Source organism: Euleptes europaea, chromosome 12 (assembly GCF_029931775.1).
Source record: "Euleptes europaea isolate rEulEur1 chromosome 12, rEulEur1.hap1, whole genome shotgun sequence".
Classification (NCBI taxonomy): domain Eukaryota; kingdom Metazoa; phylum Chordata; class Lepidosauria; order Squamata; family Sphaerodactylidae; genus Euleptes; species Euleptes europaea.
In genome coordinates this window covers 12834138-12850507 of record NC_079323.1, presented here as the reverse complement: position 1 = coordinate 12850507, position 16370 = coordinate 12834138, and the positions used below count along the sequence as shown (strand labels likewise).

The 16370-nt window shown below is 46.4% G+C and overlaps 1 protein-coding gene across 1 annotated transcript; it reads right to left on the bottom strand.

The window, feature by feature from the left end:
* Nucleotides 1-466: 466 nt before the first annotated feature.
* C12H11orf97 (chromosome 12 C11orf97 homolog) lies at nt 467-14493 on the bottom strand. The gene is made up of 4 exons (XM_056858858.1): nt 14115-14493; nt 8020-8124; nt 4162-4287; nt 467-600 (listed from the first exon to the last, which is right to left on the bottom strand). The coding sequence occupies exons 1-4, from the start codon at nt 14491-14493 to the stop codon at nt 587-589; spliced, it is 624 nt and encodes a 207-aa protein (XP_056714836.1). The 3' UTR covers nt 467-586.
* Between the last annotated feature and the right edge of the window lie 1877 nt (nt 14494-16370).

Sequence of the window (16370 nt, the reverse complement as noted above, 5' to 3'; positions counted from 1 at the left end):
CTCCTGTGCAGGAGTGGGGAATCAAACCCGGTTCTCCGGATCAGACTCCATCGCTCCAACCACTGCTCTTAACCACTACACCACGCTGGATACATGCCTGGTGTATCCAGTTTAAAAAGAATGAACTAATAGGTGATGTGAAAGACCTCTACCTGAGACCTTGGAAAGCTGCTGCCAGTCTGAGTAGACAGTACTGACCTCAATAGACCAAGGGTCTGATTCAGTATAAGGCAGCTTCCCGAGGTGGGGCAGAAGGGTTCTGGTGTCTCCTCTCTTCTTCAGATTAGTACTGCACCGCTGGAAATGAGTAAGAACGTTTTGAGATCTCACGGTTATGCCGCAAGTGTAAAATCACATATCAAAGGCATTTTCATTTATTTTGGCCTGGGTGGAACGCTTCTGCTGTGAGTGTTGAGCAGATGCTACCGAGAGAACAGCAATGACGTCCTTGACTGCTGCAGAGCTTCACAGTTTATTTTACAAGCTATTATACAAGTTCTAAAATACAGTGCTTTTCATTTAGACAAAAATAACAACGGTAATTTTGATTTGTTCTTGCGACTTCCATTAGGGGAGATGCTGCTTTTCAGATGGGCTGTCCTAAATGGGGAGGGAAAAAAGTATGAGAGGCTGATAAATATTTTATGGGAGTGGCCTTACCAACTATTCAGTTCCATTTTTGTACCACGACCTCATTGGTTACAATGAAGTAGACAATGATTCTTGTCTGTATGGAGGGTTGAAACCCACTTAGCACATGTCTCTCAGTTCCAGAATCCTTCCAGTTAGGGGCTGAAACGGTTTACAGTTTTAATAATCAGGGACAAAACACCTATTATGAGATGTCAGACTTTCCAAAAAGTAGGAATAGAAGAAGAGTTGATTTTAATATGCTGATTTTCTATACCTTTTGAGGAGAATCAAACTGGCTTACAATCTCCTCCCCTTCCTGTCCCCACAACAGACACCTTGTAAGGTAGGTGGGGCTGAGAGAGCTCGAAGAGAACTGTGACTAGCCCAAGGTCACCCAGCTGGCTTCGTGTGGAGGAGTGGGGAAACCAACCCAGTTCTCCAGATTAGAATCCACCGCTCTTAACCACTATACCACACTGGCTCTCTAAAACTGTGTAGATGCACATAAAGACTTTTAAAGGATAGTTCTTTGAAAGAATCAGAAAACCTCTGTGGCCCATCACTACGAAAGACAAAACTGCCTAATACCACTGGTCCATCTAACCCTGTGGTGTTTGCTCTGATCGGCAGCCATTCTCCCAGATCTTTCCCACCATTTTCTACATGAGACTTCTAAAACAAAGATACCAGGGTCTTAACCCGGCACCTTTGGTGTGCAAGCCACAAGCTGTACTACTGAGTTACAGGGGTTCCAACTGTGGCTCAGGGAGGGGGAATTCCTGGCAATTTAGGGGCAGTGCCCAGGGAGGGAGTAGTCTGGGAAGGGGAGGGAGGTCAGTGGGGTAGTGATGCCATAGAATCTACCCTCCAAAACTGCCATTTCCTCCAGGGGTATGGAGATGAGTTCTAATTCCAGGAGAATTCCAGGCCTCACCTTGAGGTTGGTAACTATGAGGTGGGCAACTGAGCTATGGGTCCTCCCTGCAGAAATGCCTATAGCATCTCTTCCCTGGCAAACCCCCATTTGCTGCAATTTTTGTGGCCACGGCAATGATCACTAAGCAGTGCAGAGAGACGTTTGCTGGCACAGAGTACCGAGCGAGAGGGAAATCGCCAAAAGTTCCGAGTTTAGAAAATGGGGCTTCCACGGAGGTTGTCGAGTAAGTTTTCTGTTATGTATGTAGAGGGGAGGTTAGAGTCTTGTTGAGCTTGGAACTTATCCAGGCTCCTTCACTTGTGTGTTCCATTGGTGCCATGGGTTTCAGCCGCCCAATCACGGACGTGGGGGGCGTGGCCCCGTGTGGCTGGGTTGGCATATAAGCCGGGTTGGTTGCACCGTTCTACAGTTCAGTTCTAGTTCGTTCAATAAAGCCGTTGTTGTTGGAACTCCGTCTCTGGTCTCGTGTAAACTAGTGTGGTTTACTAGTGTGGAAACTAGGTAAACTAGTGTGGAAACTTCCAGAGGCACAAGAACTGAGATAATCTAAACTGAAGAGCTGCAGTCCACAAATCGCACGCTCTGGAGTAAACTCATTAACCACCTGGGCTACTGTGAAATATAACATCTGAGAGCGCAGCTGCAAGTTCCTACAGCATGAACTACACCTGATGACTGTAGGGTTGCCAACTGCCAGGTAGTAGCAGGAGATCTCCTGCTAATTCAACTGATCTCCAGCCGATAGAGATCAGATCACCTGGAGAAAAATGGCCGCTTTGGCAATTGAACTCTATGGCATTGAAGTCCCTCCCCAAACCCCACCCTCTTCAGGCTCCGCCCCAAAATCTCCCGCTGGTTGAGAAGAGGGACCTGGCAACCCTAGATGACTGTGATGACCACACACATACAATGAACCCGGGAGTTCTGAGGAGGAGGAGAAGAAGAAGAGTTGGTTTTTATAGGCCGACTTTCTCTATTACTTAAGGCAGAATCAAACCGGCTTACAATCCCTTTCCCTTCCCCTCCCCTCCCCACAACAGACACCCTGTGAGGTAGGTGGGGCTGAGAGAGCTCTTAATAGAACTGTGACTAGCCCAAGGTCACCCAGCTGGCTTCATGTGGAGGAGTGGGAAAACCAACCTGGTTCACCAGATTAGTGCCCGCCGCCCATGTGAAGGAGTGGGGAAATCAAACCTTGAGGTCCAGATTCAAGTCCACCGCTCCAATCCACTGCTCTTAACCACTACACCATGCTGGTTCTCTGCATTGAAATTGGCACGGGCCACATCTTCCTCTGCAGCAACAGGGTGGCTAGCCTCTGCTTCCCAAAATCCTAGTTCCAATTGGAGAAGGAACGTGGGCTTTCTGTGTGCTACACAGGACTTCCTTGAGGAATGAATGAATGACTCCCTCCCCTCAAGCAGCTGGATGCTGAAGCCTACGCTCACCCTGTTGGCTGTGCCAAATGTAGAGGAGCACAGTGAAGCAGAATCAAACAACCTGCAGTCGAAAGCGGGTGGTAAGTCTGTGGAGGGCAAGGAGGAGGGCCAGGGCTGCCTACTGAAGTGGGTGGACTGCAATTGGCAGAGCTTGTCAAATAAAGGCTGAAGACCTCTTGTGAGCCAGTTGCTCTTTTCTTCTCAGCCTAATCTACTTGACAGGTTCATTGTGAGGTTAACATGGAAAAGCAAACACCTTAAGTTTCTCGAAGGATGGAAGACAAATATTATTTTTTTAAAAGCTGCGCCCATAAGTTGTTTTACATGAATGCCTGAATGAATGCTGACATTCACATGGGAAGGTTGCTGATGTCCAGAGAATACGGTGAATGTCAGCATTTACTGGTGTACATCCCAGCTTCTCAGACACACACTGTCAAATACTAACAATCCCGTTTGAGTGAGAGACCCTAAACGTTCACTGTTGGATCTCTTGAGTTTTCTGGACATCCACAAAATTCACCAGGGATTGTCAACATTCACCCAACTTCAGCCATACAGTGTAACACTAACGGTGCAATCCCAAGAAGAATTCCACCCTTCCTGCGTCAATGGGTTTAGAAGGGCACGACTCTGCTTAGGACTGCACTACAACAAGAGTAAAACGTAATGTGGGAGCATGAAAACAACTTTCGCAAATGGTGTGGTACACCCTTTGGGGAACTGGATTGACCATGGTATAGCAAAGATGGGTTTCGCCATCGAGGCACATGTGATGCAGCAGCAGCAGCAGGAGGAAGAGGAGGAAGAAGAGTTGGATTTTATATGCTGAGTTTCTCTACCACTTAAGGGAGACTCAAACCGCTTACAATCACCTTCCCTTCCCCTCCCCACACAGACACCCTGTGAGGTAGGTGGGGCTGAGACAGTGTGACTAGCTCAAGGTCACCCAGCTGGCTTCGTGTGTAGGAGCGGGGAAACAAATCCAGATTAGCATCTGCCGCTCATGTGGAGGAGTGGGGGATCAAACCCGGTTCTCCAGATCAGAGTCCACCGCTCCAAACCACCGCTCTTAACCACTACATCATGCTGGCAAGGTATAGCGTGGCAAGAATGGATGGGAGAAAGGAAGGGGAGCGATCACATTCTTACTTGTTACTACTGCATGCCTGGAGTAGTACTTAGGCCGGGGAAGCATGTTGCTTGGAGTCTGTGACACTGGTTTGAAGCCTCCCACGGGGAAATTCCTTTTCAAGCTCCAAATTCCTTCCAGAGCCACTAATGCATAATGTTAAAAACAAGACACTCATTTTTATGGAACAGCATTGCCATTTTTACATAGAACGTCACACAACTGCACGACTTGGATTCAATGGAACAGTCAGCCCAAGGCGTGTGGATTCCCCCCTCCCCCATTCCTCTCCCACAAGGTGTCCCTTTTGACTCTTAGAAAGGTGACTCCTAGAATACGGGGAGGGGCTGTACCTCAATGGTAGAGCATCAGCGTTGCTTGCAGAAGGTCCCAGGTTTAATCCCTGGCACCTCCAGCTAAAAAAATCAGGTAGTGGGTGATGTGAAAGACCTCTGCTCGAGACCCTGGAGAGCCGCTGCCAGTCTGAGTAGACAATACTGACCTTGATGGAGCAAGGGTCTGATTCAGTATAAGGCAGCTTCATACGTCCAATTGCAGTACGGACAAACAGGTCAAAGGGACTGCAGGGAGGAGTGGGAAGGGGAGAATCACCTCCTTGCTGCAGCCACTCCCCGCCCCCATCCAGTGTGGGCTTTCCCCACATAGGCCTCTCAGCTCCAGGAATAAAAAGGGACTGCTGGGGGAAGAGAAACGTGGGGGAAATCTGCACCCACCAGTACCTTCTACTGATGGTTGGATCCGAGCCTAATTCCTGGATGCCATTTAAAGGTCCTTGACTGGCAGAAATGTAAATACTCAGCTTCATTGGTATCACTTCAATGGTACTGCTTGAAAACTAATGAGGAGTAAATGTGCAAAGCTTGAGAATGATGGTTTTTGGTATCCTGAAGAACTTTGGAACATCCTAGAAGCTTATCAGAGATTCTTCACATGAAGCTGCCTCATACTGAATCAGACCCTTGGTCCATCAAATTCAGTATTGTCTACTCAGACTGGCAGCGGCTCTCCAGGGTCTCAGGCAGAGGTCTTTCACATCACCTACTTGCCTAGTCCCTTTAACTGGAGATGCCGGGGATTGAACCTGGGACCTTCTGCATGCCAAGCATACCACTAAGCCACAGCCCCTCCCCTGTGAGGGAGCTAAATCATGGCAGACAGTCTTTTCTGAAAGATTATCAGTCTTCTCCAGCAATGTAAAACAGTAGGAGTGTGCTTTACAGCATGTGCTCAATTCATGCAGGGGATCCTGAAGGTCTGCCCAGCACCCCACATGAATGGAGCATGCCTCAGACCCCTTTGCCATGTGCAGGCATCCTACGCTAGATGGTGAAAGGTTCCTTGATGAACTGTGTTCCTTGCAAGTAGGAAGTCTGAAAAATCACTGGCTTATATGAATGTACGTAAGCCAAGAATGCACACGAGTGTCCATCAAGATGGATGAGAGATGTATGAAGATGTGCAGACTATCCCTGTTTATAGAAGGAGGTAGAATCAGAATATCAATTGCCACCATATTCATGGGGCAAGCCTTCTTCACATTGAGGGCAACTGCCTGCATGTGCTGGAAAAGACTGGGGTGGTCGTGGTTACAAAAACAGCCTAGGATGAAAACTTCAAATGACGCAGCCGCTATGGGATACCTGCATTCACCACTTGGCTATGCAAATCTATCGTTAGGGAGTAGAATCACAACGACACTACAGTGGGCACTAGGACAGGCCTACGCAACTTGCATCCTACCAAGCCAGTTCCAGCTTTTGGAGGTTACAAATAGCTCCAACTCATAGCAGTTAATGTTTGTACATAAAATGACCAAAAACTGACCAGGGACGTTTCGGCCTTCTGAGGCCTTTCTCAGTGGTCAGACGAACACAATTTCACAATACACATCCTGACACGTGTTGTACGAGGTAAAAATATATATAAAAGCCTTATATTCTGTGGGGCTTTACATTAAAATAGTTCGTCTTTGTGCCTTAAAACATAGCTCACGGCTCACACCTTGTACATGGTGTCCAGCGTTTCAGGATGTGTATAACATCAACAAACATGAAGAAAAGAATAAAATGAAGGAGAACGGAACCATGTTGCAGGCTGCTCTGCATCCCCAATGGGAAGAAAACTGGGGTATAAATATCTTAAATTAATAAATACCATCATTTGGATCATACTGCATGAATAAGAATGGTTATGTTCCCTTTGGAAGAAGAACAAGAAAGAGCGTACAGATTATGATATGAGAATCTGTCCTGTGGGTTTTTGTTCGTTTGTTTTGTTCCTCCTCCTCAATTCCCCACATTCTCTTTGACACCTTTTTAGGTGGTGAACCAGTTGGCTGGCTGAACAGATGAATGCAAACTAATAAATAATAAGAAGTTGAGACTGGTCTGGGAAACTGATTTAATGATCATGAATGCAAAGAGGAGAGCTCATGTTGATCTGGTGCAAAAGATGAGGGAAGCGTGCTCTTGAAAGAGAGAATATAAATATCTTGACAGGTGGCTGGCTGTATGTTCTAGCGGCTGAAACCCAAGTTCAGATTTCACTGGAAGCCGCTGGCCTTGATCCAAGATAAAGCATGTGCAGCAGACGAATGCTGTGTATATCTTTACTTTGGCTGAAATGCCTCATTCCAGCTGAATCTACAATAGCACTAGTTGTCTATTAGAGGAAGTAAGGTGTGTGTGTGTGTGTGGGGGGTAGGTCAGACCTTCCTGCCTCTGCATCCCTCCAAAAGGTGATTGGTATGATTGCCAGTGATGCAACTGTGCGTCATATACATCCAGACCTGGCTCCCCACTGGTGTTTTCAGCCCGTGGGGATGCATTTTCCTGTAGGGCTCCTTATCCCGCTCGTGATATGCACAGGGAAGCCAGCTTCTGCGTGCAAACAGCCAAAGCTGAAACAGGGTGATCATCTTTCAGACTAACATACCTTACAAGGGGCTTCGACAGGATCGACTGTGAAAACACGTGTGTCTCCTTGAACTCCAAGAAGGAGGGTGTGATATGAACGTAACAAGTGAATAAAAGTCTTCTACGACATCTTATGCCCTGACCTGGATAGCCCCAGGCTAGCCTGATCTTGTCAGATCTCAGAAGCTAAGAAGGGTTGGCCCTGGTTAGAATTTGGATAGGCAACTTCCAACGACTACCGGAGTCATGACGCGGAGGCAGGTAAAGGCAAACCACCTCTGAACATATTGTGCCTTGAAAACCCTACCAGGTGGCGTAAGTCAGCTGTGACTTGATGGCACACACACATCTTATAAATTTCCCCAGGAATTCCATCAAATGAAGTTGCAGAATTCAGATCTATCTGATGCTCACTACCCCCTTCAGCCCCCCACATTTATAGTGCAATCCTAAGTAGTTACATGCTGGAGAGCCAGCGTGGTGTAGTGGTTAAGAGCAGTGGTTTGGAGTGGTGGACTTAATCTAGAGAACCGGGTTTGATTCTTCACTCCTCCACATGAGCAGTGGAAGCTAATCCGGTGAACCGGGTTGGTTTCCCTACTCCTACATATGACGCCAGCTAGGTGACCTTGGGCTAGTCACAGTTCTCTGAGAGTTCTCTCAGCCCCACCTACCTCACAGGGTGTCTGTTGTGGGGAGGGGAAGGGAAGGTGATTGTAAACCGGTTTGATTCTTCCTTAAGTGGTAGAGAATGTCGGCATATAAAAACCAACTTCTTCTTCTCCTCTAAGACCACTAATTTGAACAGACTCTGTTTAGGATTGAAATGTTAATTTTCTAAATGCTTTTATTTAGTTATTTAATAAATGTCTATGTTGCACCTCACCATTCAAAGAACAACAACTCCTCAGGGTGGTTTCTTTGACTGGCCACAGTGCTTACCTTCTGAAGGGTGCTTGATTCTGCACTCATCTCTCCGGAAATAAAGCTCTTCTTCAAGTACTTCCTTAACTCTCCGAGGAGGTTCCACATATACAAATTTCTTCCCTGTTTTACAAAAGACAGTGAAATGGATGCCAGTGCTCACTAATGTGATTTGAAGAATAAACCTGTTAAAGAATTAAAGACTCCTGTGGTACCAAAGCATCTCCCTGTGAATGAAGTTGCACAATATACCCCTGCATTTCTTATTACCCTTACTGGCCTCTTCCAGTCAGCTTCTGCTAGGCAATTCTGCCATGTCTCTGCATAGAACATGATTTGATCAGTTAGTCCTGATACAGTCCTGCAAAATATGCAGCTATCGGGGGAGGCTGCTAGTTGCAGCTCTGTATGAGTCTCTGTCCAGAGGTGCCTCATTCTAACCAGGAGGCACACCCAGACTCATGCAGAAGGGCATGGCCCTTGTTTGAAGGACAATGTCTTATAATAATAGTTAAGCGCTGTCAATTAGCAGTCAACTTATGGTGACCCCTCATGGGGTGTTCAAGGCAAGAGATGAGCAGAGGCGGTTTGCTATTGCCTTCATCTGCATAGCAACCTTGGTCTTCCTGGTGGCTTCCCAGCCAAATACTAACCATGGCTAACCCTGCTTAGCTTCCTAGATCTGATGAGAACTGATAGTCTGGGCTATTCAGGGTGCTGCTGGTGTCTTATTCATCCACAAATGTGGTACCTTAAAGACTAACTCTTATGGACTAGATTCCACTTCATTGATTGGTTGTATATAGTTTTGGTGGGCCACTGTTTAAAAAGATGAGACTGAGTGTATTATCTGTCTGTGATCAGGAACTAGTTTTCCGGCAGGGCCGTATACTGAAGTGGCGGGCCAGTGCCTCAGCTGTTACCTATTGCCACAGGTTCTGTTTTCCCCACATCTCTTATGCTTCTAGGTTATCAACTGGAAGGCCAGTGGGTATGCCTCAGAGGGCATATTTTGGGCCACAGGCCTCTAGTCACTGATCCCTAATTTAGATGTAAGGTACTATAATTATAAAAACTGTTCCACAGCCTCATATCATTATGACTCCAAGGCCAGCATCAAGCTGGGACAGATCCAGGTGTTCTAAGAAAATGTGTAAGTTCACAAGGCAATAATCAAATAATTTATTATGCTGTAATTAACTCTTAGCCTATGATTACAATTTCAAGAGATACCCTAAAGATATAGAAGTAATAGTGGCTTGACTATTACCTAACAGCAACTGAAATTCCCACCATCAAGATTTTGTATTTTTTTTCTTCTTTAGCCCCTCAGAAACCCCCGGGCCTGTGTGTGCTCTACTTAATAAACAAAAAGTCTGTAGTAAGATAATTCCATTTCTGCACCAAGTAAGGTTGAATTCTGCATCCTATATATAATTATGCAGATTAAATAGATTTGTCCAATTTCTCTTATTTGTGTTTGTTCTTCACTGTTCACCATTTGGTACCATAGTTTTTCTCATCATGGGGAAGGGGAAAGAGTCATGACCTGGTAATTAACATCCCATTAAGCTTCTTTTATTGGAACTGGTCATTTTTTCTCTAGGCAGCTGGCAACAGAGTACTGGTAATGCACACAAACTCAGGCCTTTTATGCACGGGATCTTTCTGTGGCGATCACCCTCGACTACTTCAGGGTTTCATTTTAATTTGCACACCTATCCCGACCTTTAGATGTCACTTCGCTCTCTCCCCGCGTTTTCCCCGTGGGGAGAAACAGCATCCAGAAAACACGGGGAAAACACGGGCAGAGGGTGAAGTGACTTCTAAAGGTCGGAAAAAGCGTGCATAATGAAAACGAAATCCCGATGTAGTCTTGGGTGGGAGTGATCACCATGGAAACAACATATGCATAAAAGTCATTACTTGGATGCCTAAAACCTGCTTTTAAAAAAAAGATGTGATTCTCAAGAATGCAAATACTATTACCGTGACCATGTTGTGCACTTCTCCACTCCCAGGGAATCCTCGCATGAACACAGCCCTGATGGCAGTCTACTGACTTTTTGTTTGTTTCAAAAAACCTACAGAATATATAGCTTTGCTATATATTTTGCTATATATATATTTGCTATATATATATTTGCTGGTGATAGAAACTGAGAACGTCAGTGTTTGCCTTTTCCTTCTCCTATCTATATAACCTTCTCCATACTTGTGAGAAGGCCACATATGCTGCTCTGAACTCCCTGGAGGAAGTGCAGGAGAAAATATATTTAACTGTTGCATGTTCGCTTCTTCCACGCTTTCGTACCTGCGTTTTCAAAACTGTAATATCCCAAGCTAATTAAGAGTCGCTTACATCAGTCTTTCTAAAACTTTTGAAGCTAAGGCACACAATTTTTGGTTCTGAACTAAAATCGGAGGCCCGCTTCACTCTTCTGCATAACGCATTTTATTTTTGGATTGTAGAGGCAGATTCCAGAGCAGTAGCTGTGTTAAGGAGTAATCCTAATTAGGTCTACTGTGCAGGCCTCTGCAGAGTTACACTCTTTCATTCCCATTGACTTCAATAGATTCAGAAGGGTGGGAAGTCCAGGGTTCCTATGCAGAGGCAGGCAACGGCAAACCACCTCCATTCGTCTCTTGCCTTGAAAACCCTACAGGGTAGCCATAAACTGGCTGTGACTTGATGGCACATTCCACCAACAATCCTGTATGGGATTGTGGAGCGAGTATTTTACAACAAAATCAGAGCCAGGCAAGAATCACATCGTAACAGACATTCCAGGAAGGCCCTACAACTTCTATAATCTCCCGGAATGTGCAAAACAGAAATGTTCTGGGGGGCATTTTTATAAAGGGGTTAAAACTGTTGTGTAGCAGAACAGCTCAGGAGTTCTCTTTGGAAGGGAATAGGATTGTAGCCCATTGCAATGCTTCAGGTGTGTATCACCTTGCTTTTACTGCATTGCCTTCTGCTTTGTAACCCACCTAGACAGTTTATTTCTTTTTTGTTTGCACTGTTTTCCAGTTCCATAATCCTGACCCTACTGAAAGTCGCCATGAGTTGGAAGCGACTTGACGGCACTTAACACACACACACTGAATAGTTTATTGGACGTTTTATGCTGTCTGATTTAATTTTGAAAATGTATTTTGTAGTCTGCCTTGATTCTCAGGGAGAAAAGTAGGCTATTAATAAAGGCTTAAATAAAATAAATCCCGCTATTAGGCATCATGGTCAAATGGAAAGTCTCCCTTTTGACTGATGTTAGTGTGGTGGTGCCTGAGAATACTTTTTTAAAGACTAAAACCCTTCTATGTACAGAATAAAATGAAACCTGCCTATAAATTATTATATCCCTCTCATATCTCCTGGAATTTCCCAACCTGGAGTTAGCAACCCTAGTAAGCTTGGCTTATACATTTTTCATATAAACATATGCATCACATAGGGTTGCCAACCTCCAGATGGTGGCCGGAGATCTACTGTTATTGCAACTGATCTCCAGGCGACAGAGATCAGTTCCCCTGGAGAAAATGGCTGCTTTGGCAACTGGACTCGATGGCAGAAGTTCCCAACCTTTTTTCACCTGTGTACCCCTTGGCAGCTCATTTCTATAAATTGTACCCTTCATATTACAATAATGTTTGTAATAAATATAGTTGCTGTTATTTCAAATTTATATTTTTGCCAAATTTTCAGGTTTTTCGGCACACCTCTAAATGTCTTGGTTCATAACCGAGGGTGCATATACTATGCTCTATGGCAGCGGTTCCCAAACTGTGCACGACGGAGCACTTGGTGCTCTGCGAAACATCTCCTAGTGCTCCGTGAAGAGATTGGAAAGAAAAATACGACTGTCATTCAGTTTAGTATATAGGTGCTAAATGAAAATTAGTGCTCCGTGACAAATTTCTCTCCTGAAAAGTGCTCCATGAATCAAAAAGTTTGGGAACCACTGCTCGGTGGCACTGAAATCCCTCCCCCTTCCAAACCCCACCCTCGCATGAACACATGAAGCTGCCTTCTACTGAATCAGACCCTTGGTCCATCAAGGTCAGTATTGTCTACTTAGACCGGCTGCAGCTCTCCAGGGTCTCAGGCAGGGGTCTTTCACATCACCGACTTGCCTAGTCCCTTTAGCTGGAGATGCCGGGGACTGAACCTGGGACCTTCTGCATGCCAAGCAGATGCTCTACCACTGACTCATGGCCCCCTCCCCCAAAATACGTTGGTTGTTAATTCAAACCCTTTAATTGGTATTTAAGCAGGATCACATATATTGCCTTGTATATTTTACTGGGTCAGACCACTGGCCTGTTGAGGTCAATATTGTCAATGTTGAGGTCAATATTGTCAATATTGTCTATTTGGCCTGGGAGCAGGTCTCCAAGGTCTCAGGTGTTTCACATCGTCTGATCCTTTTGACCAGAGATGCCGGGGGACTGAACCTGGGACCTTGTGCGTGCCAAGCAGATCCTCTACCGCTGAGCCACAGCCCCTCCCCTAAAGCCACACCCTCCTCAGGCTCCATCCCCCAAATCTCCAGGTATTTTCCCAACCAGGAGCTGGCAACCCTATGATCACAGTAAGTACCACAAGGTAATTTATGTGCGTATGTGAGTGAGAGAACACTTTGGCCATTTATGCATGGGAGGTTTTGCCTTGGATTGGCCACACTCCAGATGCACATTTCCCCCCATCCAAATTCTCAGAACTCTGCATGGGGGCTTATTGTTGAGTTTTGAGAATTCGGATGGGGAAAACGTGCATCTAGAGAGCAGTAAATCCAAGGCAAAACCTCCCCATGCATAAATGGCCTTCGTCGTGTAGGCAAAATTCAAGACAAAAGAGTGTTGAAACGGGGTAGTAATCACCCCCAGCAACCCTTGGGGGTGAAGTGCCTATAAGCTTCATTTATGGGAAAACATATATTCTTTCATATATATTCACACTTACAGATATATGAGATGCCATGCTCAGGTATAAGGAGCATAGCATCAGGAATCATATATATTATGCACACATATGTAAAAGGCACTATCCCATGTATGATGGGGAAAGAATTAATCTTTGGTTCAGAGATTCACTAGTGCAAGGATCTCTGGGTCAGCATAACCTAGCAACCATTTCTAGTCAAGTGCTAGTGAGATCATTCTCTCTGTCTGGTACAAGCAGGCTCCTCAACAAGGCCTAGCAGTGATTTAAGAGAGCAGAAGTGTCAGAAAGGAATGTTAACTTTAGTTTCTTCATTAGATATCATATAGCCATTTAGGGCAACACCTCAAACTCATCCTAATTGGAGAATGCTAATGGTCATGTATACGAATCAAATGTATATTGGTCAAGAGGTTCTGGTCAAGAGGTTCGACGTAATGATGATATTTCTCTTTTATGTTAAGTCTATAAAACATCATGTAGTCTTTCGTTCGGGGTGGAATAGCTCCGATGCTTTAAGAGCTCCCTCCACGCGCCTTGCTTTCTTTATTGGCCAATGAAGAAACTGTTTGATCTTGCTAACCTCTCCTGAATTACTGTTACTGGGCAATTAAGGTAACTGAGGCATAAAAGGGGGGGTGGAGACCTCAAGCCAAGGGCCAAGTCAGCCTATGTGGGATCCAGTGATCTACTTCTGCAGCATACCTTGCATGGAAACTGGATCCCATAAGGGAGCAGGGGAGGAAGCGAGCAGCTGATTCGTATGTCCCCCCCCTACCCTGGCCTGAGAGGCCCCACCTGGCCGGGCCCAAGGGTTGCCAGGTCCCTCTTCGCCACCAGGGGGAGGTTTTGGGGGTGGGGAGGGACTTCAATGCCATAGAGTCCAATGGCCCCAGCGGCCACTTTCTCCAGGGGAACTGATCTCTGTCGCCTGGAGATCAGTTGTAACAGCAGATCTCCAGCTGTTGCCTGGGGAGGGCGGGGTTTGGGGAGGGGAGGGACTTCAGTGCCATAGAGTCCAATGGCCCCAGCGGCCACTTTTTCCAGGGGAACAGATCTCTGTCGCCTGGAGATCAGTTGTAATAGCAGATCTCCAGTTGTTGCCTGGAGGTTGGCAACCCTACCGGGCCCCCTCTTCCCATGGCCTCCCCACCGCGGTTTCACTCACAGGGCTGCCCCCCTTCCTTGTACTCCGCATAGATCCGGCTCCCCGAGGCCCCGGCCCTCGGCTCCGCCGGCTCCCCGGCCGACTCCCTCATGCCTCGGCCTGCTGCCGCCGCCGCCGCCTTCGCCGCCAATGCCAGCCGCGCCTGAGCCAGACCCGAGCAAGCGGGACGCGCAGGCCGGTTGCCATAGGAGCCCGAGGCGGCGGCGGAGGAGGAGGAGGGGAAGGACAGGAGAGGGCAAATGGGGAATAAGGAGCTTATGTGAATTGAGCCCCGGAGGAATTCGGGTCGAGCCGGGCGGGGGAGCCGGGGAGGGAAGACAGCGCCCAAGAGCCGCGCCAGGCCTGCAGGGAAAGGCCCAGGGCCTAGCGGGGTTGCCATGGCAACCAGGCGGGGCTCAAATCCCCCCCCCCAAGAGCGACAAGGCGGAGATTGGAAGGTCGCAGGTTTTTTATCTGTTTGTTACTGGGCGCCTTGACCTCTCCCAGGCATTCTCCTCTCCTCCGTTTTTTCCCTGCCCTCACGCCTTCATCGTTCTCTGAGAACATAAGGAAGGCCCTGCTGGATCAGACCAAAGTCCATCAAGTTCAGTAGTCTGTTCTCACAGTGGCCAACCAGGGGCCTCTAGGAAGCCCCCAAACAAGAGACGGCTGCAGCATTGTCCTGCCTGTGCTCCAAAGCACCTAAGATAATAGGCATGCTCCTCTGGTCCTGGAGTGAATAGGTATGCATCATGACTAGTATCCATTTTGACTAGTAGCCATTGATAGTCTCATCCTCCATAAGAACATAAGGAAAGCCCTGCTGGATCAGACCAAGGCCCGTCAAGTCCAGCAGTCTGTTCACACAGTGGCCAACCAGGGGCCTCTAGGAAGCCCACAAACAAGACGACTGCGGCAGCACCATCCTGCCTGCGTTCCACCGCACCTAATATAACAGGCCTGCTCCTCTGATCCTGGAGAGAATAGGGATGCAACATGACTAGTATCCATTTTGACTAGTAGCCATGAATAGCCCTCTCCTCCATGAACATGTCCACTCCTCTCTTAAAGCCTTCCAAGTTGGCAGCCATCATGACATCCTGGGGCAGGGAGTTCCACAATTTAACTATGCGCTGTGCGAAGAAATACTTCCTTTTATCTGTTTTGAATCTCTCACCCTCCAGCTTCAGCAGACGACCCCGTGTTCTGGTATGAGAGAGGGAGAAAAACGTCTCCCTGTCCATTCTCTCCATACCATGCATAATTTTATAGACTTCTATCATGTCTCCCCTTAGCCGCCTTCTTTCCAAGCTAAACAGCCCTAAGCAATTTAACTGCTCCGCATAGGGCAGTTGCTCTAGCCCCCTGGTCATTTTGGTTGCTTCTCCTCAATTTCTGCCGTCACAATAATACTGTCAAGGAATAGAAAAGAGCAGGAGTCCAGTAGCACCTTAAAGACTAACAAAATTTCTGGGAGGGTATGAGCCTTCATGAGCCACAGCTCACCTTTTCAGGTAATGTCAGGGAGGTTGGTTTGGGAAGGAGGGAAAACGGGCTTCATGGGGATTTGAAGCTGGGATTTCTCAGTCCTAGACCCACGCTCTTTATACCACAAGTATTGCTTAAACATAGCCACACTTGTATTGTCTCTGTCTGGTAGAAAATCCAGAATGTCCCAATTGAAATAATGGTGGGTGATAGGGTTACAGTCACCAAAATGGACTGTATTAGTTCTACGCATGCAAAATTAAACAGGAGTCTTGTGGCACCTTAAAACTAACAAATTTTAGTCTGGGATAAGTTTCTTGGACTAGAGTCCTCTTCTTCAAATGCAAGTTCAATTGGGTTTAATGATAAACTAAGGACACATACAATTGCAGACAAAGATTGTGGCTTCTGGCTTTGATTTGCTTTTGGGGCTGTTGTATTTTATTCATTTAATTAACATATTTATATCTTATCCCAGTATACTTATTGTTCACTTTTGTTATCTTTCAGTGTTTTAACTTGATGTCCACTGGATTTTGTCATTGTATATTGGAAGGCACCTGGGATACTGAAGAACAGGTGATAATATTTACAATAGGGCTACTGCCTTTTTTCAAGCAAAGTGCCAATGAAAAGCTGCATGAGAGACAGACATTCAACAGGTGAACCTCTGTCTGTCACCTCATTTCCAATAATAGCTGAGCCTTCTTAATTCCTGCATATCATACAACTGTTAACAACACAGGAGCAGTGCTGGGTGGGAGAAGTACTAACCCCCAAATCCATGCA